Below are 26,654 nucleotides of genomic sequence, written 5' to 3'. Positions count from 1 at the left end.
TGGAGTATGGGCCTGCGGGAGGCTGACACAGGAGGCCTGTCCTGGGCTGCAGGTGCTGGTCACTCGGGTCGAACTCCTCAGGGTGCATTTGCCGGGGGCAGGGAGGCCCAACGGCTCCCATCACTTCGTTTCAGAGCAAGAATAATCGCCCTCTGCGCACGGGCCAGATGTACGCCCAGGACGAGAATGCCACGCACACCCAGCTCTACACCAGCCACTTTGACCTCATGAAAATGACGGCTGGCAAGAGAAGCCCCCCTATCAAACCTTTGTATGCACCCCAAACTCTGGCTGGGCCTGCGGAGGTGGGGCGTGGTGTCCCCTGTCTCCCTGCTCCATGACTCTTGCTCTTCTGATCTGCAGGCTCGGCATGAATCCCTTTCAGAAGAACCCCAAACATGCCTCCGTGCTGGCAGAGAGGTACGCGCTCATGCTCGTGGATGGGGGCTGCAGGAGTGCCGCGCCTCACTCTGCCCAGAGACATTGAGTTCTGGGCTGCTCTGCTCACTTGGACGTTTAGCAGAGGAGGAAAGGGGTGACTGGGTGAGGGGTAATCAGACTCAGGGAGTACAGGGCTGTGCCTGGAAGTCGGCCCCGCCTCCTAGAGTCCTGGCACGTCACAATAGAACATGGGGAATGGGGGGAGGAAGGTGCTGCTCTGCCCCCAGTAGGCCCGGTCACTCAGTCTGCCTGACCCTGGTAGGGGTGGCTGAGCAGTGTTGTTTGAAACCTGCCTTCTGCCTCTTCCTCTCGAGACTTAGCCCACTGTGTGTGCTGGCCCTCTTCTCCTTCATGTGGGGTCAGGGATGAGAGACCAGCCTCAGAGAACTGGTGGGCTCTGTCCCCTGCAACCTCTGTAGGGTCCAGGAAGAGAAGTCAGAAGAAGCGAGGCTTCTGCCCGTGGTAGTTGCGGGAAGCATGGCCTGGGCTGTCGTGCCTGCAGGCAGGGATCCGCATAGTTGCAGGAGAGTGGCGGGTAGAGCCGAGGGCCCTTGTGCAATGCAGCTGAAAGGCAGGCCTAGTTGTAGGGAGGCTTGGGTGGCTGCCATGAACCTGGGCCAGGCAGAGAGACTGACCCCATGTTAGTGCAGGTAGATCCGTGACTCAAGTGCTTAGTGGCTCCGCAGTCGGACCCATGGCAGAAATAGCTGCCAGCCCAGGCTGAGGAGCACTGAAGGCAGGTATGGTTCCATTGGACCCAGAGGAGGCTTTCCCCAGCACCAGCTGTCTGAACAACAAGTAGGATGGAGAACTGGACCATCACAAGGGTGTAGTGAGTACAGGGTGACTGATGTCAGGAGGATCAGGGCCTGGCAAGAGGACGCAGAGCAGGAGGAGGGTGACGTCACAGTCTCTGTGACGGAGGGTGAGTGCTGGAGTCCTGGACAGAGGGTGAATCCAGGCCAGGAGCCACCAGGGCCCTGGGAGCATCCACGTTGCTTTAGGCCTGCACACGGTTCTCAGAGTCCCGGTCCCAGGGGCAGGCAAAGGAGAGGGAGGGCTGGGCTGCCATTCTCAGCTTCTCTCTGCCTTGCTTTTCAGTGGCATCAACTATGACAAGCCACTACCTCCCATTCAAGTGGCCTCTCTTCGTGCTGAGCGCATCGCCAAAGAGAAAAAGGTATGGTCGCTAGGTCTGAGTTGGTGGGGGGTCACGGTTGGGTGGGGGTCACGGTTGGCTTGGCCCCTGCCTACAGTCCGTTCCTTCCCCACTTCACAGGCTCTGGCTGATCAGCAGAAGGCACAGCAGCCCCCTGTGGCACAGCCCCCCCCACCCCCGCCACCTCAACCCCAGCCCCCACCCCCCCAGCAGCCTCCCCCACCTCTTCCCCAGCCTCAGACCACGAACAGCCAGCAACCCACAGGGCCACCAGCCGGTCAGCAGCAGCAGGCCCAGGCCCAGCCCCCAGGGCCACCCTCACAGCCCCCAGCCAAGGGTCCACCTGCCATCACCACGGTGGGCAGCGCCGCTGTGCTGGTGAGCACCTGGGGAGTGGGGGTGGGGGTGGGTGGGGAGCACTTCCGCAGGCAGGCTAGGAACAAGCAGACGTTCCATGACCAGCACATTTCAGTGCACGCCTTGTAGCGTATCAGTGCTACACACTGAAGTGACTTGAGACTGGGGTGCCGCTGTGTCATATAGACCCCCACCATGGAATGTGTGCCAGGCATGGGAAATGCAGAGCACTGGCCCTATAGAGGGGCAGGCAGACGTGACGTGCAGTGCTGGAGCTGGGAGTATGTGAACCCGAGGCCAGTGTGACCGAGATGACAGCAGGGGCCTGGCAGAGGAGTGAGAGCTGGAGTGGGCCTCTGCTTGGAGGGCGATCAAGGGGGTCTTCAAGACATAGGCAGGGGAGAGCTCGGCTGGAAATTCAAAGTAATTCTCTCCAGCAGGCAGGTGCCTTGAAGACGTCGGTCACAGGGACGAGCATGCCCACTGGTAAGAGGCGGTGCCCAGCCATGGGGGACCCTGGACCTCGCCTGGCCTCATACTCTCCCTCCACAGGTACCGTAAGTGGGAATGTGATCGTAAACACCATCGCAGGCGTCCCTGCAGCTACTTTCCAGTCCATCAACAAACGGCTTGCTTCACCTGTGGCGCCCGGGACCCTGACTGTGAGTGTCCAGCCCCTGGGGGCTCTTTCCTAGCTTGGGTGCCCTGGATGGACTCCATGGGTGGTCTGCAGCTTCCTAGAGAGCCTCCTTCAGAAGCAGTGCAGGTTGGGCAGAGCGGGGATGGGGAAGGGAGCGAGATGGGGGATGCTGCAGCAGGGATGGGGATCAGGGGCTCCAGGGACTGCTCGTTCAAGGCCCTGAAAGCAGGATGGATGAAACTCCCTAGGACCCCCGGGTGTGTTACCAGAGGGAGAGGCGTGCCACAGAGGGGCACCTCACAGTGAGGGTCCAGCTCATCCTTGGTGCTTGATTGTGAGAAGCAGAGACAGTTGTGAGCCTTGGAAAGGTTTGACCTTGTTGCCAGTCACCAGCCCACAGACAAGAGTGACCCCCCACAGTCCAGGCTGGGCCCATTATAAGGTTTGTGCTGCTGCTGTCATTGAGACGGCTATGGGCTGGAGTCCAGACAGAGTCATGTGTGTAGTCAGGCTACCCTCACCTTTGCCACCTTACTTCAGGCAGATTTCTCAGGAAATCAGATGTTCATGAATTGTAGAAGGAAAATCAGATGACGCCTCCTCAAAATTATGATTTTTGAAAATTGTTCCACTCTTTGAAAATTGTTGCTAAGAAAATGAAAGATTTGGAATGGATTTTCAGAACAAGCTTAACAAGCAACTTGACTGTGGTGTCTGGCGTCATCTATTAGTAACGAACTGCTCTTAGCTGGGGAGGGTCCCCACCCAGCAGTGCTTAGGAGTCACGCTTAGGGGAGATAGGAGTGCTGGTAGTCGGTCCCCCACCCCCTGCGCGCAGAGCATGTGCTCTAGCCCTCTGAGCCATCTCAGGTCACAAACCACCTTGTTAAAGCAGACAGGAGTATGGAGCAGTCACTGGGGAAGGACACAGAGGCAGGGGTGGGGGTTCAAGCCACATCACCTCAGGGCCAAGACTGTGGAGAAGAGGGAAGGCATCCTTTTTTTTTTTGCTTTTTGGGTCACACCCAGCAATGCACAGGGGTTACTCCTGGCTCTGTACTCAGGAGTTACTCCTGGCGGTGCTCAGGGGACCATATGGGATGCTGGGAATCGAACCCGGGTCAGCCGCGTGCAAGGCAAACGCCCTACCCGCTGCGCTATCTCTCAGAGGGAAGGCATCTTTGAGGTAGTTTCAGAGGCTGCCTCGAGGAAGCAGGCAGGCGAGAGGCTCATCAAGGACAGTGCTTACCTGTGTGTGCAGGAGCAGTGAGAATGGCATCAGGGTGCGGCAGTCTTGCAGAACAGTTAGGCACCCTGTGGCTTTAAGGCTGTTTGGATTGGGATTGGGGTGTCAAGCCCAAAAATGTGGGTTTGTCACCAGGCTACGGAGCCCTCAGCAATCCTTGTGCTCACCTATATCCCAGGGAAGTGCTGTAACAGTTTGTGGGGATAGATTAGAGCTGAGAAAATTGTCAAGAAACCAGGGGAGGAAGGTGCTTTCATGCATGTTTTTGGGGATAGTAATTCTAAGTATGGGACAGAAATAATCCGAATCTTAAAATGCTTAATACCATAGAGCCAGTATTCACTGGCCCAAATATAAAGGAAGCAAAAACCCAGAGAGGGGGCTCTGAAGCTGTGTGCTCCCTGGAGAATGCAATGAATTCTCCTGGTTTGGTTGTTCTGGGCCACACCTATTGTGCTGAGGGCTTATTCCCTCCTGGCAGAGCTCAGGGAACCACAGGGCGTGCTGGTGAGTACATGCAAGGCAAGCGCTATACCCACTGTATATACTTCTGGGTCTGCATTCAGGGATCACTCCTGGTGGAACTTGGTACATGGGGTGCTGGGGATCAAACCCAGGTCAGCCGCATGTAAGGCAAGTGCTTTCCCTGCTCTCCTGTCCTCCGGACCCTCGGATATATTCCCCTTTTGGGTGGGGGGACTTCAGTTCACTCCCCAGTCATAGATCCAAAGACAGCAGGCGTAATGACCATAAGTGGAGCAGAGGGAGATGCCCAGTGTCCAGCTAGGATTCAAGAACCGTAAGAAATTGAGCTGGAGGGTGTAGAACGTGCTGTCAGCATTCCAGGCAGAAGTAGGCAGGCAGTATGTGGAGACTTACAGAACTGGCAGATGACGTTGGTCTGCAGGTAGAAAAGCCAGACTCCTTGATCAGGATGAAGGCACCCACTCCTGCAGATGACAGGTGATATGATCTGGAAGCAGTGGGGAAAGGCCTGTAAGCTTCGGAGGCAGCGCAGCTGCTCAGGAGTATAAAGCCAGGAGGTGAGGCATTGAATAGCCAGAGCATCCCTGTCTGTGAATACCTTGGCTGGGAGGGGAAGATGTAAAGTGTTCAGGGGCCTGGGCTGTAGCCCAGCAGGTGGATGCCTGCAACCGTAAGTTTCGTCTCCTGTGCCGCCATTGTAGAAACACTAAGGGAAGAGAAGGGGGAGATCATGTTCAAGCAGAACCTGACAGCTGATTGCTAGTAGATCTTTTCTGAGGAATGTGCTTCATCCTGAGGAAAGGTTTCCAGACCAAGGTTTGAGACACACAAGCAAAAGAAAAGTTAACAGGACTGAGATGTATCTGGCTAAAATCATGTTACTAGGCTAGACAAGCAGAGCTTTCTCGTGGGCCAAGAGACCAGGAGACCCAGATTCCAAGCACCAGTGGGTGTGACTCAGAAACCAAGAAGAGAAAATAGTGTACTAATGGTCCTTGGAACCAAAAGGTATCTCGAGTGAGGACATCCCGAGCTGGATATCTCAGGCAGGGTTGGGGCATACTGAGGCTGCTCCGCTCTGTGGCTGACTAACCCTCCACTTGAGTTACTCTGATGACCACAGTCTGAGATGTACTTCCTCCCTCCACTTGAGTGTCTGATGCCTCCTGTTTCTCCTCCAGACCTCCGGAGGCTCTGCACCTGCCCAGGTGGTCCACACCCAGCCACGAGCTGTTGGTTCCTCGGCCACGCCCACACCTGACCTGGTGTCCCTGGCACCAACTCAGGGTGTTCGAGCAGTCACCTCTGTGACGGCCTCAGCTGTGGTCACCACCAGCCTGACTCCCGTGCAGACCCCAACCCGGTCTCTGGTGACTCAGGTGTCCCAAGGTAAGGACAGCTGTGGTGTCCCCCACCCCACCCACTTTGGAGGCCAGATTGGACTCCAGCTTGCTTTCGGGGGATCCCAGGAGCGCAGGGCTAACATACAGCTCCCTCCAGCCACAGGGGTACAGCTTCCTGGGAAGACCATCACCCCCGCACACTTCCAGCTCCTCCGGCAGCAGCAGCAGCAGCAACAGCAACAACAGCAGCAGCAGCAGCAGCAGCAGCAGCAGCAACAGCAGCAACAGCAGCAGCAGCAAACATCACAGGTGCAGGTTCCTCAGATCCAGGGCCAGGCCCAATCTCCTGCACAGATCAAAGCTGTCAGCAAGCTGACCCCGGTGAGCACCTTCCTGGAGAAGCAGTTGCACGTATCTGGGGTTGGGGTGGGGTGTCAGCTGGCGTCCAGCTTCTCATCACCGCCACCCTCTCTGTGTGAGGGTGGGAGCCCGATCATGCTTCTGGTCCCGTCTTCCCACTTTCTTGCGCTTCATACCACACTTTAGAGACCAGAAAGAACAGCGGGGCCACTGGGTCCCGGCCCAAACCCGCGAGGCCACTGGTATGTCTTCTCAGAAGTTGTAGGCAGCCTTGGTCTTGGCGGCTCTGCTGCTCTAGTCTTTGGCTCTGCACTGCCTGTGCTGTTACGTTTGGACATCTGTTTATTTTATGTAGCTCGTCTGGGTGGTGGTGGAACTCCGTTCACACATGTGAAGGTGCACTCTTCCCCGAGCTCCAGGCCTGGCAAAAGGATGTAACTGTCCTACCATATATGGAGAAACATAAAAGTCGCCATAGAAAGTTCACAGAATGGCTCACTCTGGCCTCTTCTGGGTCCCAGAGGGAGGAGAGGGCTGTTGGGCTGGGGGTGTGCTCCTCACTGTCACAGCTGCAGGGCCCAGCACACACCTCACTCCCTTTGGGACACAAGGAATCAGAAGCATGTCTCCTGATGACTAACCACTGGCCACCTGTGGGTGTTCACCTGTCACTCAGCCTTCTGTCAGCCCATGCCAGCCACATTCAAGAGTTCAGTGGCTGTACACTGAATAACCCAGATCTAGAACATTCCTCTTAGTGCAAAAGTTTTGTTGCTGGGGCTGAATCAGAGGCCGGGTTGAACCAGAAAGAGGCAAGGCTAAGTCCATGTTCTAAGCCCAGCAGAGGTGAGTTTGCCAAGTGGACCGAGTTGGTCTGCCTCCTCCTGTTCTTCCTCCTCACCCCGCTCTGCATTCTCGAGCTCTTCTCAGCTTCTCAGCTATTCAGGAGCCCCGCCCCACCCTCCTGGTTTCTTGTGTGCTATCCTCCAAATCTCTTAAATTCATTTAAAAACAAATTTAAAAATAAATCTCTTTTACTTCAAAAGAGGGAAGAGGAAAGAAGGTCAGGCTTAGCTGATTTCTAGAAACCAGCATGTTTGTTTCTTTGTTCCTGATGCTGCTTGTGTGGTGCTGGGATTGACCCAGGACCTCGCATTGGTGCCTGAGTGCCCCAGGGACAGGGACGCGTGCCTGGTCCCGCCTCTTCAAGTATTTCAAAAACTATTTTGTTGTCTTGATGCTTTGGTTTTTCAATGTGACATTTGGCCCAGAGATCTGCTGCAGTAGTAGAGTTGCTGGCCTTGCTTGCATGAGGCTCAAGTCAGATCCTTGGCCATCCCCCCTGCCCAATGTGGTCCCTGGGTCTGGCCGTGCGACCCTTGGTACTTTCACCTACCCTATCAGCCCAGCGCCACAGCCACAGAAATGAGGGCATGGGCAAGTATGTGAGACTGGCTTATTAATCAGACTTCATTTGGAGACAGTTGCAGTGGAAAATTGAGAGCTGGTGTGTATCTTGTAATTTCAATTTTCCAAAGGAGACTGTGATTTTAAAGTTTTAAAAACATTTGCTGTACAGCACTCTAGATTTATATTAACTATTAACTGTTTGGCTAGCCTAGAAATTAGGGGACCAGGTAGATAGCTCGGGTGGTAGTGTACTTGCCTCATGTGGTTGAGGCCCTAAGTTCAATCCCCAGTACCACCTGTCCAAAAGCGATTCACCAGAAATGGCCCCGGCTGCCCACCCACTCTCTGCCCCGAACCACTGGGGGCGATGTATATTTAATTTCAAAATGAAGCAAGAAGCGTTCTGTGGCTCTACTGATCAGTCCCCAGTTTCCACCAACAGTGTGCTAACTTTTAACCAAGAACAATTTTATAATGTTGGAAAGGCCCTGAGGAGGATTTGCAAACTCTCTATTAGCAACTGCTAACCTTGGAATTCAGTGTTTCTTTGGTCAGTGAATGAAACCAAGCTATTTGATGTCAAATACTGTGTAATCACTATTGATGAGAAGCTACTTTATTTGGGTTTTAGGAACATCTGATCAAAATGCAGAAGCAGAAACTGCAACTGCCCCAGCAGGCCCCCCCACCGCAGGCTCCACCAGGGCCCCCACCGCCGACGGCTCAAGTGCAGGTGCAGCCCCCGCAGCCCCCGCAGCAGCAGACCCCCCAGCTGACCACGGTCACGGCCCCGAGGCCTGGAGCCCTGCTCACAGGCACCACCGTGGCCAACCTCCAGGTGGCCCGGCTTGTAAGTTCCCACTGATGCACTTGTTTCTCCAGGCAGAGTCTGTCCCATGTCAGGGGACTGTCAGCACCCAGGGTGGCACAGTTGGGCTACAGTGAGGACATGCTCCTTCCCCCTGCACTAGCGAGCTCCTGGGAGAGGAGGAGGCACCGCTCAGGGGAGGCCTCCTGGGCGTGGCTTATGAAGCTGAGATGGCTGAGCACTAGGGGAGAGGGAGACTTCTGTTGGAAGACAGGGTGAGCAGGTGTGGGGGTTATAGGGGACGCAGAGAGGCACTGGCGGGGGAGGGGGCAGATTGATAGCCAGAGGGCTGATTCTAAGAAAGTGCTGGGAGCAGAGTGGGGCAGGTCTGTCTGAGGCAGACACTGACGCCCTAGACTGGGCTTGATGCCACTTGGCCGGCACATTCTGCCACCAGGGCAGGTACCAGAGCTTGGCATTTGACAGGGGATTTGGGGAACCAGAAACTCAGGCCCTGCACCCCCGTAGTCTTCGGGAGAAGATGGAAGTAGTGCAGAACCACAGATAAAGGTGTGGTTGCAGCAGAATTGCCAACAAGGCAGGAGAGTGGGACTGTGTGTCGGGGGGTGGGGTGTCTTGGGCCTGCTCTGGGAGTGTGTGCCCCCAGATACCCCCAGAAAAGTGCCCGGGGAGGGGGTCATGTACATGGTCTGCACCCGTGGTCTACACCCGTGACCTGCCGAGACAGAATATTCCCGTGCCTAGCTAGTTAGGAGCTTTGGGAGCTGCCCAGCCCAGGTGGAATAGAGCTCTCTAACGCGTCTTCCCAGTGTGCGCCAGGCTTGACTCAGCTGCAGCAGAGCTGGTTTGCACATATAAATATGGGTATTTCAAGGCTGTGGACGCATTTTACTGAGATCTTGTAAGTTTCTGTGACAGTGAACTTTTCCGTTTCCTTGGCGTTGAAACTGCACCTTAGCTTTGGTGCATGGTGCTGAGCCGCAGGAGGTGGGTTTGCCAGGGCTTGTGGTGTCCCAAGATGACAGCAAGATAGCACTAACGCAGGGTGGGGGTGGGGGTCCTGGGCTAGCCACACAGGGTGGCCAGCCTGGGCAGAAACATTTGCATCCCGTTTCTTGCTGCTGCACCTCCCGAGGAGAGAAGCCATGAAAACAGCTGCTCTGACACGCCCGTCTCTCTGCCCTCAGACCCGGCTTCCCACCTCCCAGCTGCAGGCCCAAGGGCAGATGCAAGCCCCGGCGCCCCAGCCCGCCCAGGTGGCCTTGGCGAAGCCTCCCGTGGTGTCTGTCCCTGCAGCAGTAGTGTCCTCACCGGGTGTCACGACCCTTCCCATGAATGTTGCTGGGATCAGCGTGGCCATCGGGCAGCCACAGAAAGCCACAGGTACTTGTCTGCCGAGTCCTGCAGCCCTGTTGGCTCAGGGCCGGAATCCCCTTGTTAAGTGGGTGCCAGGTTTTAGCTGACATGTCTCCCGCTCCCCATTTGGGCCGTGGAGTTACCAGAAACATTCTGAAGTCAGTGTGTGTGGTGGTGGTGGCGGAGAGGGGGGTATGCGTCGGCCATAGTGGTCACAGCATTGCCCCTTTTTATGCGGAAGACTCTCTGAACCCCTCTGCTGCTGGTGGGGTGCAGGGAATTTGGCCTGAACTGGGAGACCCTTGTCCTGCTCCGGGTCCAGAACTCAGCTGCACTCGGTGTTCTGCAGGTCAGACCGTCGTGGCCCAACCCGTGCATGTCCAGCAGCTGCTGAAGCTCAAGCAACAAGCGGTGCAGCAGCAGAAGGCCATCCAGCCGCAGGCCGCACCTGGCCCCACTACTGTCCAGCAGAAGGTGCTGCCCGCAGTCATCCAGAGACAGTGTAAAGGGGGCAGGAGTGGAATGACAGGGCCAGGGGAGAAGAAAGAAGCCTTCCAGGGGCCACGCTTCTATGCATGCCTCCCGGGCTCTTTCCTGAAGGCACAGCCTGCAGGGTTTGGGCGAAATCTGGGCCCAGTGTTCACAGCCAGAAGTGACCTGCTGGGGCCTAGAACACGGCGGGGTGGCGGGCGTGGGGGAGAAGTGGAGGAGGGGGTAGTAAAGAGTCAGAAATAGGGGCCAGGAGGGAGAACAAGAGGTGAGGCCTTGGCATGTGGTGTCTTTGGCTGTGACCCGGGTTCCATCCGTGACACCACCAGGAGCAAGCCCTAAGCGCAGTTGAGAAAGGCCCAGAAAACCCAGAGAACGCTCAGACTACTTGTGTCAGCTTGCTGTTCCTTATGCCATAGATTTGGGTTTTCCAAATCAGCTGTGAGGAACTGTGTCTATATGTTTGCTCACTCACACAAGTACACAGAGCAGGTGTTGTGGGGCAGTTTGCACAGTTGGACCCCACCACCAGGCTGGGAGAGGAAGAGACCCACGTGCCAGGGCTGGGCTGTCTGGGAGAAGTTGGGGTGCCCAGATGAGGTGCTGCTGGCTCTGAGAAGGTGCCGGACTGTGTCTGCCTCTCACCAGGGTGTCTTTCCCTCAGATCACGGCACAGCAGATTGCGGCTCAGGGCCAGCCTCAGAAGGTTACGTATGCCACCCAGCCTGCCCTGAAAACCCAGTTTCTCACCACACCCATCTCCCAGGCCCAGAAACTGGCCAGTTCTCCACAGGTGCAAACCCAGATCCAGGTGAGCGGGTGGGGTGTGGTTGAGGGTCATGGGCCACACTCCGATTGGGCAGTGACAATGCCACATCCCTGTCACCACTGCTCAGGATTCTCTACCTGCTCCCTCTCTGGCCCCCCACACGGGTGGGTGCCTCCACTCCTTCACACCTCCCCAGACTTTGCCACCAGTGTTTGGTCCTGCTGCTGCTCTATCCTCTGGAGCCCATGGGGCTAAGCTTGCAGGCAGGACTTGCCTGACAGATGCTGCCCATGCCTTGTGACCACTAGGCTGGGGCTTCCCCACATGTGTTGCTTCTGAATGAAGAGATTCTTCCCAGGCATGCATTCTTTACCTTTCATTCAGTAAAAGCTGGTCATTTCACCCACACCTTTAAACCCTAAGCGATCAGTCCTAGACTGGGTGTTTGCAAATAGAAATATAGGAGTGAGGGCCAGAGAGAGCTGAGACCAAGAGAAAGGCGCTTACATGAAGCTGACCCAGGTTTGAACCCTGGCTTCCCACATGGTCCCCTACCAGGAGTGCCTGGTGTGGGCCCCCAAAGACAAATAAAAGAGTTGAGGCTGGCAGTAGGTTCTTTGCTTGCAGGTGGCCTGGGTTAAGACCCTAGGGCCACAGTATAAACGGCAAACCTAGGCGTTCTGGTGACAAAGGACTCGGGCCTCAGGACTGTGCATCTGCTGGCGCAGCAGATGTACTTTTGTGGTAGAACAACGGCTCTTCGTTTGTCTGCACTCTGTGCTCATTTGAGTCCGCTTCGTCTGTGGGCCTGTAATCTTAACTGCTGCGCTTTGGTTAAAGTCACCAGCACCAGAACAGTTGGCAGCAGGGTTCAGCTCTCTGACCCCATGTCTCCTGTGCCTTTCACATTTCCTTCATAACCACCATTCGCGGAAACCACATGCATGCTGCCAGGAGGTATGATTGTGGGCTTTAAATTCTTGCTTGGATCTGTGACTTCCCTTTGGCCACCCTGGATTAGGTGGGGCTGCTTCTTGGGGACATATCTGTCACCTGTGCACAGCGAGGTGGCACCTTCTTTCACCTTCCTGCGGGCAGGCCCCTACCATCCCTTGGGACTGGCCTCCTTGGCCTTCACTCTGTCCGGCCTGGTCTTTGTGGAAAGTCTCTTCTGCTGGGTGGATGTCCTTGGAGTTTCCCATAGGGTTCGCATACACCCTCGTTTCATTGTTGTGCTCTGGTGTGGAGTTAGCTCCTTCCTCAGCAGCCAGTCACAGAACTCTTGTCTCTCGGCTGCCCTCAGCTCTTGGTGCCACTTGCTTGGAAATAGTTTCTCTGTCTCTCCTGCTGCATGCTGACTTGGCTTGGCTCACATGCCATGTGGTCCTTACTTCTTTCATCCATATAGGAAGTGAGTCAGGGTCACTCCTTTTCCTGTCCCTTCTGCCAGGCCTCCCTTCTCCAAGTCTCTCCAGCCCCTCTAATGCTTTCTGTCGGACTGTGTTCTCTGGCAACTGCTGCCGATCTCCCACACCACACACTTTTGATGATGCCCTCTGGATTCCTGGCAGTTTTAAACTGTGCTGAGCTGAGTCCTGCCCTTGGAGGCAGCTAAGACATTTCCAACCAGGCAGACTCTGTCCTCCTAAACGCCTTTTATTGCCAGTCCCGAGATTATTCATGATTGTCTTCAGTAACCGCTGGTGCCCAGAGCCAGGAAGAGCCTGTACTTGGAGACCTTTGCAAATGCATTGAGGGCAGAAGGGGCTGTGCTGTTGAGCATCCAGGCAACAGTACCGTGCATGCACATGATTCTTGTGTATGAGCTCAGAGGCCCTTTTTTAAAAAAAAAAAAAATTTATAAAGTAGTTCAAAATTGCTCCAGCCCCTCTCAGAGAGCCCGGCAAGCTCCTCGTGAAGTATTCAATATGCCAAAAACAGTAACAACAAGTCTCACAATTTCTTGTGAGACGTTACTGGTGGCCGCTTAAGCAAATCAATAAACAACGGGAGGACAGTGCTACAGTGCAGTGCTACACACACACACATATATATTTATGTATGTATGTGTATAAAATATATTTCCCTCTAAGATTGGTTGCCTCCTACTTTAAACCCCATCAAATGTGGTGTGGTACTCTTGGAGTATGGGTAGTGTGAGGCATAAGTTGTTGCCCAGCATGTGGAGAGCAGCCGTGAACATGGTGACGGTTGAGTTCTTGAGGTTTTTGTCCTCCGGGGCTGGGTCTCTTGGGTCGGGGCAGGGCCTCACCACCCCAATCCGGGGAGCCCTGAATGAAACAGCCTGGCACCAGGTCCAGTGGCATGGTAATGGCGTGTGTGGTGTTATGCTCCTATCCAGGAGAGGACAGTGATACTGGATCATGGCTGATGATGAAATTATCTGGCGCCAGCCAGAGGTGGCTTATGGGTGTGACTGCAAAGTTGCTAGAAATGGGGGGGGAAGGGAGGAAACAGAGGATACTTGTTCCTGGGTCCGTTGAACCCAGAGTTTTCAGTCACAAACTCCCACATACCTGGGTTTTCTGCGGATTCACTCAAACGACCCTTTGTTTAAAGGGAACCCATCAGGGCAAGAGTGACAGTACAAGAGGGAGGGCTCTTGACTTGCTCTTGGCCCACCCACGTTCCATCCCCAGCACCCCAATGGTTCCTAGAGCCCCACCAAGAGTGGAAACCAGGAGAAAGCCCTAAGCACCACTGAGTGTGGCCCCAAAACAAAGAGTTTTAAAACTAAAAAAATGACCAAGCATTTGAAATAGAAGGAAGACAAGCATGCCCTTCCTGGCCCCGGAGCTGTCCGTGGTACTGAAAGTGGACCCGGTTCTGGTTCTGGCAGAGTACTATAGCACCTACTTTGAGACCGCTCTCAAGTGTCATCAGTTCTTTGTTGGGTTTGGTTTTTTGTTTTCATTTGTTTTTCATCTGGCAATGCTCAGAGCTTACTCCTGACTCTGAGCTCAGGGATCGAACCAGGGTTAGCTGCATGCCAGGTAAGCACCCTCCCCACTGTCCTCTTTGACCCCAATCTGACCTTTGTTAATTGAATGGTCTGCTTCTGAGCACACGTTTGACTTTGCATTTTGGCTTTTGTTTTGTCAAAGGTTGCAAAGCTCCCTCAGGTTGTCCAGCAGCCGAGCCCTGTGGCCAGCATCCAACAGGTGGCCTCTGCCTCACAGCAGGTAGGGCGCGGGGTGGCACAGTGCCTGGCTTTGCAGTCAACTGCAGGGCTCTTGCTAAACGAGTCCTGGGTGGGCGCCCAAGGAGGTGGAACCCGACTCTTACAAGCCCCCCTTGGGACATACCTGTTGTCTGTAGCCTAGTAGAGCTGGGGTAAAAGTGTCCTGACTCTGGCGCCTGCCCTGCAGGAGCCTGGCTATGTGTGTTTCTGGGCAGGCAGCTGAAGGCTCCAATTTATCTGCCAAGTCCCCTTAGTTTCAGGGACTCTGAAGAGGGGAGGGGAGGGAGCTGCTACCTGTGGGAAACGGGGGAAGGCAGGAAGCAGGCTGGGGGTGGGGGGGCGCTATTGTTGCCCGCCCTGCAGAGACACCCAAGTGGCCTAGAACATGCTTTGTCTTTGTGGCACTGCCTGGACCTGGGACCTCACCCAGGCAAGATTTGTGCCCTACCACAAGGCTTTCACCCTGGCCCCATAAAACTTTTACTCAGTTCAAAGCAGGTGGATTTCAAGGAACCAGAACGTATCCGGTAATAGCCCCACCAGTCCCTGCTATGTCACACAGGCTTTGTCCCTAGAGCCCATTCCCAGCTAGAGTGGAGGCCAAGAGGTTTCTCAGCCCACAGAAGCCTTTGTGCCGACAGGCCCTCCCTGTAGCCCTCACATCTGAGCGGCCACGCCACTTCTCTCAGTGATGGCTGTTCTCTGACTCTCTGGGTTCAGGCTTCCCCGCAGACTGTGACACTCACGCAGGCGACAGCAGCCGGCCAGCAGGTACAGGTGATCCCCGCGGTGACGGCCACTGCACAGGTGGTCCAGCAGAAGCTCATGCAGCAGCAAGTTGTCACAACAGCAGCAGCCCAGCTCCAAAGCCCTGGGGTCCCTGCCCCCACACCAGTGCCAGCCCCCTCCGACAGCCCCAGCCAGCAGCCTAAGTTGCAGATGAGAGTGCCCGCTGTCAGACTCAAGACCCCCACCAAGCCTCCGTGCCCATAGGCAGTGCAGCATGCTGGGGCCCTTGTGCCGTCCAGCAGCTGGTCAGCATGAGGGGCCACGACGTGGGAGAGTTGTGGGGTGCCTGGGACTGAGAGCCATCTCCTTTCAAAGCACCTCCACGGGGGAACAGCTGCCCTGTGAACACCGTCTCCATGCTGGCAGCGCTCCCACCCCGCGACCTTTCCAAAGCAGCAGTGTGGCCTCGTGAAAGCCACTTAAGATGGCCTGTGTCACTGCTGCAGACCCTGGAAGGGCCCTGACCCAGACAGCTGGCGCTGGGTACCTGGCAGCAGCTGCTCTGTGGGCCCTACCTCATCACTGGGGAGCACCCTGTCCCGGAGGGAGGACTTCTTCCAGGAAATCACTCCAGTGGGAAAACCACCGTGGCTTTCCTTGCCTGCCTGCAACGTCATTTATCTCAACTCTTAAATGAAATTTTAGTGACACCCAATGAACCTCCTGTTCCCAGCTTATGTTGAGGGGAAACTGATTTTTTTCATTCCAAAGAGTAGCTGGGGCCCAGGACACCTTGGGAGCTCCCACGCGAGGCCCCAGCATCGCACCAAGCACAGAGAGCTGCAGCAGCACAGGCGCCACAAAACATTCAGCCTCCCAGATCCTCGCTAGCTTCCCTGCCTGGGGCTGCTGGTTCAGGCTGGTTTGGGGCCACTTGTGTTTCTGCCCAGTGCACGATGAGGGCACAGAGAGCAGTGCTGAGCTGACATGCTGTTTCCTGCCAGTTGCTGTGTTGCCACCCTCCCAGGTAGTACTAGCAGAAACAGGCACAGACCAGTACCAGCACAGCTGTGCATCTGGCTTCTTGTGGCCTTGATCAAGCCAAAACGCATGTGTTTGGAACCGGTCTAGGAATAAACTTGGGTACCGTCAGGGGAGGAAGCTCTGTCTGCTCCTGTTGTTCAGATTGACGTTGCTACAGTGGACTCGAAAGTTATCCCCTGGTACCTTGGACCATCACCTGGCAGAAAGGAGCACCTCCTTCCCCACAGTTTGCAGGAGGAAAGCTACCAAAAGGGAGTTTACTGCTGTCCTGCTGGTGAGGAATCTGGAGAAAAAGCTAGTATGAGGGCTTGAAGATGGACATATTAGCATTGCTTGGGAGGCCTGTGCAGGGTCAGGATTCACACAAGACCTGTGTCAGGACCCCAGAGCTATCCCATGGCCCTTCTGAACGTGTCTTTGAGAACACCTTAAAGGCGTGCAAGACAAGGCCCATGACCCTGTGGGGCTGGACGCACTTTAGAAACATCCCTGGTGCTTCCAGGGAGCAGAACTGGGCATCTGGATCTTAGCACACAGCTCCTGCCCACGAAAGAACCTTGTCTCAGCCATGCTGCTTAGTCCCTGTTGAAACACAGAAGAGGAAGGATTTCCTGTGTCGTTCTTGGTGACATGTCCTCAGCAGAGCCCTCTCCATCCACACCCTCCTCCTGCCATGTCTAAGTTTGTGGTCACTGTACCTCCTGTGCAGCTCCGGTGGTTTGTCAGGATGAAAGGCAGGTTGAGAGCATCATAAAGGTGACATTCTACAGTCTGACTTGGCCTGGCCACTATGAAGTGGACTGCACGACTGAGAGGCATGTTCTCAAGCAGCCAGGTTGCCACACCTCTTCCCCCACTTTAGTGTTTTTGTTTTCTTGTTGTAAGCAGCTGTTGTGTTTTAAAGTATAGAGGAACCAGACTAAATTGTAAATACTTTGTAAACAATCATTCATTTGTACTTGAATAGTAAAGTTTTGAAGCGCACTGATAGCCTACCAGCCAAAAGGTGTAATAAAACAACCTTTTTGTAGAATCGCTGATTCTGTCTTCCATAAAAATTAGCGTTCAAGTTATGGGTATTGGTTGTACTTATTTTGTGTGAAGAAACAAAAGGGGATGTCGGTGTGGAAAACAGGTTCATTCCCCGGACCTGCAAGGAACTAGAGGGCAATGCATTTCAGTTTCTGTTAGGAGGCCAGGTGGACCTGAGCAAGTTCTCCTGAGCATACAAGCTTCCCCAGTGACCAAGCAGCCAACACTATAGTGGCTACATCAGACCTATGGGTTTCAGAGGCAATTTACATAGCACAAAAGCTGTGCATGCACACACACACACACACACACACACACCCCAGCAAAACAGGGCCTCCTGGGGCCCTTGGCCACACACACACACAAGCAAGCAATGCCAATTGTTTTCACCACAGCCACTAAGATGATTAGATTTACTTTTATTGAAATGTTGCAAATACTGTGTATTTCAAGTTACCCAGGTGAGCCACCCAAAGAAGCTGAGCATGTAAAAGAAACGTGCTACAGAAGACTTGTAAGAGTTCAATTCAATCAGCCTAATAAGTGGCTGAAAAAATAGCAATACTCCTCCATTTAAAAAAAAAGAACAGGGCTAGAGTTAAAAGTACAGCACTTCAGGCACTTGTATGCAGCCAATCAGGTCAATCCCTGGCACTTTACAGGGTCACCCATGCCTCACCTGTGAATCCTCATGAGGGATCACTGGTTGTGGCCCCAAACCAAAAGGCCACTAATCAAGCAGTATATGAAGAAACTCGTGTTTTTCCTCCTACTGAAATTATGCCAGTGTCAGCTTAATTGCTGGGTTTTAGGGGTACACTGGGAAGTGCTCAGAAGTCATTCCTGGCAGTGTTGGGGATCAAGCCAGGGCATGCTGGATGCAGGGCAACCGCTTTAAGCCTATATGCTTCAGCCTCAAGCGAAGTTTTAAAAACCTATTGCCTGGACAGTGTTTTGTGTCTTTTAAAAAATGTCAGGCTGGGCTGGAGCAATAGCACAGCAGGTAGGGTGTTTGCCTTGCACGTGGCCGACCCAGGTTCAATTCCCAGCATCCCATATGGTCCCCTGAGAACCGCCAGGGGTAATTCCTGAGTGCATGAACCAGGAGTAACTCCTGTGCATCACCGGGTATGACCCAAAAAGCAAAACAAAAAAAAAGTCAGGCTGGGTAAGCATGGGGTTTAAGTACTTCCGGTTGGAGCTGCTTCAACCAGGGTGTGCCCCATCCCACCAGATGCATCCTGCTTGTTCTTGGAGCCACACTGGTGGAGCTGGGGCTACTCCTGGCTCTGTTCTTGGGCCCACAGATTGCTGGGGCACATAACCAGGGCTCAGCCCTTGGCACTCTGGCCCTAACCCATTCAACTAGGTTGTCTGCTAAGCCCATTTAAAAGCTCTTCCAACATCTCTTTTTCTTTTTTTTTGGGGGGGGGGAAATCACACCCAGTGTCAGGGCTGTGACCCAAGCCACCTGCCAGCCTACATGCTCATTCCCAACAGCCCCTCTAGCCCCGGGACACTGTTCCTCGTGAGACTAGTTTAAACATCTCATAAGGCCAAAGTAGTCTTACTGTCTTGGCACTTAAGGTCCTCAAGGCTGCTCCTGCAGCATCATGCTGTGCCCCCACGGAGCTACCTGCCCTGGACGCCCTGATCCCAGGGACGCGCTGCCCCAGGGCTTGCTTGCCTGTGTCTGCCATCTCCGCTTCCTGGCACCAACTCCACCTGTGCGACCATAGCCACGCTGCTGCCCCTACTAGCAGGTGTGGGGACTGCGCCCCTTTCTGCCACCCCAAGAACAGCAGTGGCAAGTTTACGGCCTGCTGGGGTGGGGAGCAGTCCCTCTTCCCGCTCGCTGCTCCACCACCTCCAGGGACACGCACATTCAGTATGGTATGCCCAGGCCCTGCTTCAAGGCTGCTCCCACTTCCATCCTCAGATCCCCTCACAGCAGTGCAGCCTAGGAAAATGACAGAGAACTGAGACCCTCTGGAGTGTGGAGGCTGACTTCACAGATGAGCTTAAAGTTATCCCCAAGTAGTAGCCAAAGCAGGACACCTCGTTGCCAGTTCAATTTTAACTCATCTCATTTCTAGAAAGACCACCCCAATGAGAGACTGAGGGGCCCGGAGCTAGGGACAAGCTCCTTTCCACTGGCGAGTCCCTCACGGCCTGCTCAGACACCAGCCAACGTTGCTTGGGGGGGCAGGACAGCAGGAGGAGGCTTCAGGATGCAGAGGGCCCTCGGCTGGCCCCCGAAGTCCTGCCTACACCGCCTTCTGGGCTCGCTCTTCCTGCAGGGGAGTGGGGAGAAACTCAGCTCCAGGTGGCCCCAAGGGCAGCGGCCCAGCCCCAGGACACGCAGCCCTCACCTTGACAGCCTGCTCCAGCTGCACCAGGGCCGCCTCATACTGTGGGACCAAGGACTGCATGTCGTCGTCCGGAGTCTCATGCCGCTGCAGCTCAGGCACTCCAGCCTCAGCCAACATCCGGAGGAACCTTCTCTCCTGCAGGAGCCCATGGTGGGAGGGAGCTCGGCTGCGGCCCCAGGGCCCTCCCCAAGCAGCACCCCCACCTCACCTGCACTCGGAGCAGCAGTGTGAACGCCTGACCCTTTCTGCCAGCGCGGGCTGTTCTCCCCACCCTGGAACCAAACAGAGTCTTCAGGAGCCTCTTTCCTCCCAGGGGCCCCCCCAACCCCTGGGCTAGCCCCTCACCGATGCACATAGGTCCGCAGGTACTGAGGGGCGTCATAGTTGACCACCATCTGCACCCCCTCCACGTCGATACCTCGAGCCGTGGCATCTGTGCTGATGAGTCTGGGGGCAGGGGGTCGACACCAGGGTTGTGGATCCTATCCTCCACCCTCAGTCCTGCCCCCAGCCCTGCACTTACAGCTGGATCTTGCCCTGCTCAAACTGCTTCAGGATGGCTCTCCTCTGGCCGGGCCCATAGCGAGAGGAGAACTCGGCCACCGTTACTCCCCCAAAGGCTTGGACAAGCAGGAAGAGCCTGGAGTACAAAGGGGTCAAGAGGCTCAGTGGATGGGGCCAGAGTGGGGACCGCCCCTTCCTGTGCAAGTTCTCATGAGAGTTGGTGGAGGGCCCTCACCTGTGCGAGTTCTCACGAGAGTTCGTGAAGCAGAGCACCCTAGAGAGGTTCTGGCCCTGAAGCATGGCCAGCAGGGTCAGCGGCTTGGTGCGCAGCCTGCAGGGTACATAATGGTGCTGGAGGAATGGGGTTGGCCATCAGTTCACACCCCCACAGTCCCCCCCCCCCCACACCAGAGGTACCCTCACCGTCAGGCCAGCGGGGAAGGCATACTTGCCCCCACAGTCCCCATCCACATCGAGGTCTTCGGGACCACTGGGTGCCAGCCCCGCAGAGAAGAGCCGAGGCTGGTAGAGGCCGAGCTGCTGCAGCTTCTCAGGGTTCTGGGTTAGAGTGGCTGAGAAGAGCAGCTTCTGCAGCGGCATATGAGGTTGGCAGGTGCTGGAACGGGTAGGAGAGCAGTTAGGGGTGAAGCATGGGGAGGGGGCAGAGGAGGAAGCCAGAGGAGGAGCCTGTACCTGGCGGCAGTCACGGCCTGGGGCTGCCTGCGCTGGAGCAGACCCAATGTGTCCTCGGAGCCCCCACTCGGGAAGGCTGCTGCCACCACCCGGGGCAGCCAGGACTGGTGCATACTGTCCATCATCCGGTCTGCTTCATCGATGACCTGGGGAAGCCAGGAGTTGGGAGGCCAGTTGTAGGAGAGAGGCAGAGGCCCAGGCCCAGGCCCAGGCCCAGCCCCACACCCATGGGACCACCTACCAGGAACCGGAGGTGCTGAAGGCTGAAACCTGGGGTCTGGTCAATGTGGTCCACCAGGCGGCCGGGGGTGGCCACCACAATATCAGCCAGGCAGCGGAAGCCATCCACCCTGTAGAACAGCATGCACTCAGCAGGACTCCACACCACAACTCTGCTCCCCACCCCCAGGGTGGGGCGGGACCTACGTTTTCTGGACCAAGCTCTCCTGCTCCTTGGCCAGCGCCTTCTGGCCAGTGACCAGGGCGACCCGCAGTGGGGTGGCATCTGTGTAGATTTTGAAGACTTTGCTCACCTGGAGAAGAGGCAGCCATCAGGGCTCGGCCCCTGCCCACCCCCCAGCCCCATGCCCCGGAGTCCAGTGCAGCCCATACCTGCTGTGCCAGTTCCTTGGTCGGTAGCACCACCAGGGCCCGAACCCGACATATAACCCGGCTAAGTAGCGCCTGCATGGAGTGGATCAGGTGAGTCAGACAAGGGCCAGCCACAAACCGGGAGGGGGGGGGGAGGGGGACGGGGGGACGGGGGTAAAGGCCGGCACGAAAACACACACCTGCACCACCGGAATGACAAACGCCAGCGTCTTCCCGCTGCCCGTGGGCGCCGACACACACAGGTCGCTGGGCTGGAAACCGCCTCTGCCCACCAGAAAACCGTTGGCCGCGCTGTGCAGAAGGGCGGGGATCACGGCTGCCTGAACTGCAGGGAAAGGGCGAGAACGACCCAATGGCAAGGCCAACAAGGCTGCCTAGACTGCAGGGGGTCGGGAACCCGCACCCAGCCTGCCTGTCCGTGGCGGGCACCTGGGAAGTAGGCCGAGATGCCGTGCGCACGAAGCTTCCGCTGCAGCTCGGGATGGACCTCAGGAAGGGCCTCCAGAGGCACTAGATGCTCCGTGACGTTCTTCCCCACGCACCTGGGCTCTGCCAGCCACGCCGGCAGGAACGGCTGCACCTGCCCGGGAACAGCCGCGTGAGCGTCCAGGGGCCGGGCAAATCCGGACCCGCCCCCACAACCCGGGTCGACTCCGGCTCGCTGCCCGCTGAGCCCCCTAAGACCCCTGCACATCTCAGGGGTGCCCGCGCCAGCAGCCAGTTTGGGTCCGGCTCAGACGCCACAGCGGAGGGCCGGGCAGGCGCCCACGGCCTGGGGGCCGCCAACCCTCACCTTGGGAGTCTTGGTCCTCGGGCGGCCCCCGAGCAGCGGACCGAGAGCGGGGGGCGGTGCGGCCCCGCCGTCCTCCTCCTGCCGCTCGCTGGGCGGCGGCGGCGGGCTCCCCGGGGTCCCGCCGCCCGCGCCCCCCCGCGACCGACGTGGCCGCCGCCGCCGCCGCCGCCCCACGGGCTCCGAGCTCTGCGCGGGCTCCTGTCGCCGCTCCTGCTGCCGCTCCCGAGCCCGGCACTGCAGCCGCTCCAGCAGCGCGCGGGCCCGCGCCGCCGCGCCCGCCTCGGTCCCCGCCTCCGCCCCGGCGCCCTCGGGGCCTGGGTACCGCGCCACGTGAAAGAGCGCCATGCCGCCAGCTGACACTCTTCGGCTGGCGCACGCCGATGACGAAAGGCGCGTCCGTGACGTCAGCGGCGCGCCGGGCGGCGGCGGCTTCTCGGCGCGGGCGGTGACGTCAGCGGCGCGCTGGGCGGCGGCGGGCGGCTTCTCCGCGTGGCCTGCGGGATGGAGCCGGCTCCGAGCCCCGGGGGCGCGCGCGAAGCGCTGGGCCGACGGGTGGAGGCGGTGCTGGCGAGCCGCGGCGAGGCCAACGCCGTGTTTGATATCCTGGCTGTGCTGCAGGTGGGCGCGGCGGGGTCTGGAGGCGGGGGGGGACTCGCGTGGGGTCCCGGGGCCCCCGCGAGCTCCCGCCCGGCCTGTCCCGCAGTCCGAGCACCCGGCGGAGGTCCAGGACGCGGTGCGCGCGTGCAGCCGCCTCTTCGGGGCCCTGCTGCAGCGCGGGGAGCTGTTCGTGGGCCCGCTGCCCCCCGAGGAGATGGTCTTGGCAGGTGAGCCTCCCGCGCGGCGAGGGGCGGGATCTGCAGCGAACCCCTAGCCGCGTCCCAGGGTTGGGGATGGGGACGAGCTGGGTCCGGCGAGCACCCGGGTGGGAAGGAGCCCTGGGCCGCACTGCAGCGGCTCCGCGGGGCCTGTGTCCCAGCGCGGACCGAGCCTGCGGCAGGGCACGCCCGGGAGCCGCGTCCCCCGCCCTCCCCGGCCTGACTTTCCCCAGCCTCGTTGCCCCGACTCGGGGGCTTCGCTTAGTCCCCGGGAGAAGCGAGGAGCAGGAGCGGTTTCCCGTTGTGGGGAAATAGCCCCATTCGGGATGAGCTCAGGTCTGGGTGGCTGGCACCTGCCTTTCTCCACACCCCGTTTCCTGCTAGCGTGGGGAGGCGGAGTGGGCTGTGGAGTCACCACCCCCCTCGCAGGCTCCCAGGGGGCCACCCGGAAGTACAAGGTGTGGATGAGACACCGCTATCAGAGCTGTTGCACCCGCCTGGGCGAGCTGTTGGCCCACCCCGCCTTCGAGGTCAAGGTGAGTGTGGGAGTACTGCTCGCCTTCGGCCGGTAGGGACGGGCTCGGAGCTGCCGGGCAGGGGGACATGGCTGCATCTGGCCCACTCCAGGAATCGGCCCTCGCTTCGCTCATGAAGTTTGTGAGGCTGGAAGGTGCCCACCCGCTGGAGAAGCCCAAGTGGGAAGGCAACTACCTGTTCCCACGGGAACTGCTGAAGGTGAGCTGGTGCTAGGGGACCCCTGGCGGTGGTGCCTCTGCCGTGGCCGACTCTGGCTCAGCGGGTGCCTCATCCCTCCCTGTGCCCAGTTGGTGGTGCAGGGTCTGCTGTCCCCCGAGGAGGACCGCACACTGCTGCTGTCGCATTTCCGCTCCTACCTGGAACACGACGACATCCGCTACCATACCATGCAGGCAGCCACAGAGGCAGTGGCCAGGGCCACCGATGGTCACCCTGAGGTGAGGGGGGATCCTAGCCCCTCATGGGTCAGGGTAGGGGATGTGGCCGGGGCACTGGGGCTCAGCTGGGCTCTGGTAGGTGCCGCTCGCCTTCTGGAACAACGTCTTCTCACTGCTGTCTGCTGTGAGCCTGCCACGCCAGGAGGGCACTAACGTCAGCTTCTACGTGCCACACGCTGGTGAGTGCCAGGCGGGGACACCAAGGGCAGGGGCATGAGAGCACCAGGTGACATGTTTCCTTCAACTTCTTTTATCAGAGATATCAGACAAGTGGAAGGTCGCTCACTTGAAGGTGAGACTGGGCGGCTGACATCCTGGGAGACACAAGAAAGGGCTCTGCAGGGAATGCAGCTCCCTGAGCCTGGCCTGGGCGCCCCTGCAGCCCCGCCCCTCCTCCCATGGGCACCCCTGCAGCCCCGCCCCTACCCCCCTGGGCACCTGTGCAGCCACGTTCTTCCCTCAGGAGCACCGGAAAGTCTTTCAGCATATGTGGCTCAGCTTCCTCAAGCACAAGGTAGAGCTGGGACAGTGGGGGCTGCCCCGTGCTGGTGGGGGCGGGGGCCTGGCTGCCCCTGACGTGCTCCTGTCTCCAGCTGCCCCTGAGCCTCTGCAAGAAGGTGCTGGTGATCATGCATGACGCCATCCTGCCCAGCCTGGCCCAGCCCAGCCTCATGATCGACTTTCTCAGCCGCGCCTATGATGCCGGTGGGTGGGACCTCCCAGGCGGGGGCGGGGCACTCTCCCAGGGGTGTTGGGCTCACCTGGCGCTTTCCCCGCAGGAGGTGCCATCAGCCTCTTGGCCTTAAACGGCCTTTTCATCCTGATCCACAAGCACAACCTGTGAGTGTTCCCTGGGCCCCTCCGCTGCCTGTTTCACCCGCTCAGCCTGAGGAGACTGAGCCTGAGAAGGGGTCGGGAGGGGACTCAGGCCCTGCCCTCCGGACCCCTAGGGAGTACCCTGACTTCTACCGGAAGCTCTATGGCCTCCTGGACCCGTCCATCTTCCATGTCAAGTACCGTGCCCGCTTCTTCCACCTGGCGGACCTCTTCCTGTCTTCTTCGTGAGTCTCCCCCCAGCCTCTCCACGCCCCTCAGCAGAGCCCACTCTGCCGAACACGGCCCCTCACTGCCCTCCCCCGCCCAGACACCTGCCTGCCTACCTGGTGGCGGCCTTCGCCAAGCGGCTAGCCCGCCTGTCCCTGACGGCGCCCCCGGAAGCCCTGCTCATGGTGCTGCCCTTCATCTGCAACCTGCTGCGTCGGCACCCGGCCTGCCGTGTCCTGGTGCACCGCCCTCGAGGCCCTGGTGAGTCTGCGTCACGGAGGCCTCCCAGGGCAGGCACGAGCAGGTGGCAGACGGTTGGTCTCTCCTAGAGCTGGACGCTGACCCCTACGACCCCCAAGAGGAGGACCCAGCCAGGAGCCGAGCCCTGGAGAGCTCCCTGTGGGAGCTGCAGGTGGGCACGGTGGCTCCCCGGTGCCCTGGTCTGCCGCGAGGCGTTGTGGGGCGTTGCTGACCCCATCCTCCCCTAGACGCTGCAGCAGCACTATCACCCCGAGGTGGCCACAGCCGCCAGCGTCATCAACCACGCCCTATCTGTGCCCGAGGTTAGCATCGCGCCGCTTCTGGAGCTCAGTGCCTTTGAGGTAAGGCGGAGACAGTGCGGCATCTGCGGGGTGGGGGCGCGCAAGCCGGTGGGGACAGCTCTGTCCTCCTGTCCCCACAGATCTTCGAGCGGGATCTGAAGAAGACACCCGAATCGGTGCCGTTGGAGTTTCTCCCACCCCAGGGTCTGCTGGGCCGCCATGACCAGCTCTGTGCCCAGGTCTTCACGCTGGGCTGATGCTGCACCCCAGCCCCCAGACACCAAACTGAGCTCCGACCTCCACCAGGGCCTCCTGGTGGGCTGGGGCACAGCACGAGGAGCCTTCCTGGGTGGTCATGGGCTGCAGGGGACAGACCACCTGGTCACACGACTGAATGGTCCCCTCCAAGATACTTAGCCCACACCCTCAAGTCCACTTCAGCATGGCTGGGTGGCCAGCTCTGAGGAACCCGGGTTCGGGGCAGTGATGTCCATCATGGGCCCTACCATGAGCATTTTGGGATTTGGTTTTTTGTCTTTTGGGGTCACCCAGCAATGCCCTGGGGTTAGTCCTGGCTCTTCACTCAGAAATTACTCCTGGTGGAGCTCAGAAGACCATATGGGATGCTGGGGATCGAACCTGAGTAGGGCACGTGCCAGGCAAACACCCTCTCTGCTGTGCTATCCCTCCAGCCCCCGGCATGAGTGTTTTTGTAAGACAACTGGCACCTGTTCTGTAGCTCTGTCCCAAGTAGTGAGGAGGGAGGAAGCCCAGAGCTCATGCTCCAACTGCAAAGAGCCATTTCAAGTGACTTGCAGTGTCTGCTCATAGTTAATCAGGGCCAGCCATGGATCTTTATTAAATTCTATTTGCATATACCTATTTTAAGTTCAGAATGTTGGGGGGTGGAGTTTTGTTCTGAAGCCACACCCAGCTATGCTCAGTGATTCTACCTGGTGGGGTTAGGAGACCACGTGGAATGCTGGGGATCAAACCCAGGTCCCCTCTGCACGATCGGTCCCAGCCAGCCACTGGTTTGAGATTCCCTTATCCTGGTGGAGCAGTCCTGATGGGCTACCCCACGTAATTCTCTATGAACCAGACATGGGTTGGGAGGAGCTGCAGAAGCTGGGGTAGGGGTGGTACTGGGAAGCGGGAGGGGCCAGGCAGAGAAGGGCAAACTCCGGGCTTCTCTCTGGGAGGGGCAGGATGCACCTCAGCATGGCTCCTGGCCCCCACTGCCACAGGGGGGCAGCACTGCTCTTAGCTTTGGAGGCTGGGCCATTGCCCTGACTGCTAAGAAGCAGAGCCTTCCTGAGTGGGGTCCCAGGCATCTGGCCAGGCAGAGCCCCTGCCCTGATTGTTTGCAGCCCTATTGTGCTGCTCAGAGACCAAGATGTGCAGCCACCCAGC

The 26,654-nt window shown here is 57.9% G+C and overlaps 3 protein-coding genes across 18 annotated transcripts in view; 2 read left to right on the top strand and 1 right to left on the bottom strand.

Moving 5' to 3' along the window:
• The window catches only part of EP400 (E1A binding protein p400), an 81,249-nt gene extending 64,316 nt beyond the window's left edge, over positions 1-16,933 (top strand). For 8 of the 15 annotated variants that reach the window (XM_056115509.1, XM_056115505.1, XM_056115507.1 and 5 more), the window contains 14 exons: positions 135-271; positions 364-420; positions 1,543-1,621; positions 1,721-1,978; positions 2,395-2,443; positions 2,510-2,619; positions 5,511-5,718; positions 5,830-6,053; positions 8,074-8,292; positions 9,459-9,654; positions 9,977-10,101; positions 10,781-10,927; positions 14,011-14,088; positions 14,808-16,933. In XM_056115509.1, the coding sequence (XP_055971484.1) occupies positions 135-271; positions 364-420; positions 1,543-1,621; positions 1,721-1,978; positions 2,395-2,443; positions 2,510-2,619; positions 5,511-5,718; positions 5,830-6,053; positions 8,074-8,292; positions 9,459-9,654; positions 9,977-10,101; positions 10,781-10,927; positions 14,011-14,088; positions 14,808-15,080 (2,160 nt within the window). In that variant the 3' untranslated portion in view covers positions 15,081-16,933. The remainder of the gene's footprint in view (positions 1-134; positions 272-363; positions 421-1,542; positions 1,622-1,720; positions 1,979-2,394; positions 2,444-2,509; positions 2,620-5,510; positions 5,719-5,829; positions 6,054-8,073; positions 8,293-9,458; positions 9,655-9,976; positions 10,102-10,780; positions 10,928-14,010; positions 14,089-14,807) is intronic. The other 7 variants (XM_056115506.1, XM_056115512.1, XM_056115514.1 and 4 more) reach the window with 4 other exon arrangements.
• A 361-nt stretch (positions 16,934-17,294) lies between these two features.
• Positions 17,295-22,228, bottom strand: DDX51 (DEAD-box helicase 51). The gene is made up of 14 exons (XM_056115542.1): positions 21,867-22,228; positions 21,503-21,653; positions 21,253-21,398; positions 21,074-21,145; positions 20,888-20,994; positions 20,703-20,811; positions 20,462-20,607; positions 20,192-20,384; positions 20,004-20,119; positions 19,788-19,904; positions 19,610-19,711; positions 19,473-19,536; positions 19,265-19,399; positions 17,295-19,186 (listed from the first exon to the last, which is right to left on the bottom strand). Exons 1-14 carry the CDS (start codon positions 22,209-22,211, stop codon positions 19,160-19,162), a joined length of 1,830 nt encoding a protein of 609 aa, XP_055971517.1. The 5' UTR covers positions 22,212-22,228; the 3' UTR covers positions 17,295-19,159.
• Positions 22,229-22,347: 119 nt separating this feature from the next.
• NOC4L (nucleolar complex associated 4 homolog) lies at positions 22,348-26,119 on the top strand. Of its 2 annotated transcripts, XM_056115547.1 has the most exons (15): positions 22,348-22,484; positions 22,570-22,690; positions 23,111-23,217; positions 23,309-23,416; positions 23,506-23,655; positions 23,735-23,834; positions 23,913-23,947; positions 24,119-24,169; positions 24,249-24,360; positions 24,435-24,495; positions 24,606-24,716; positions 24,800-24,960; positions 25,029-25,111; positions 25,188-25,301; positions 25,382-26,119. In XM_056115547.1, the coding sequence occupies exons 1-15, from the start codon at positions 22,368-22,370 to the stop codon at positions 25,496-25,498; spliced, it is 1,548 nt and encodes a 515-aa protein (XP_055971522.1). In that variant the 5' UTR covers positions 22,348-22,367; the 3' UTR covers positions 25,499-26,119. The 2 variants fall into 2 exon arrangements, with proteins under 2 accessions (XP_055971522.1, XP_055971523.1); XM_056115548.1 differs by lacking the exons at positions 23,735-23,834; positions 23,913-23,947.
• Positions 26,120-26,654: the final 535 nt, after the last annotated feature.

The sequence above is a fragment of the Sorex fumeus genome, unplaced genomic scaffold, assembly GCF_029834395.1.
Source record: "Sorex fumeus unplaced genomic scaffold, SorFum_2.1 ptg000029l, whole genome shotgun sequence".
Lineage (NCBI taxonomy): Eukaryota > Metazoa > Chordata > Mammalia > Eulipotyphla > Soricidae > Sorex > Sorex fumeus.
Note: the sequence above shows the minus strand (reverse complement) of the source record. Positions and strands in the feature narration are given on the sequence as shown.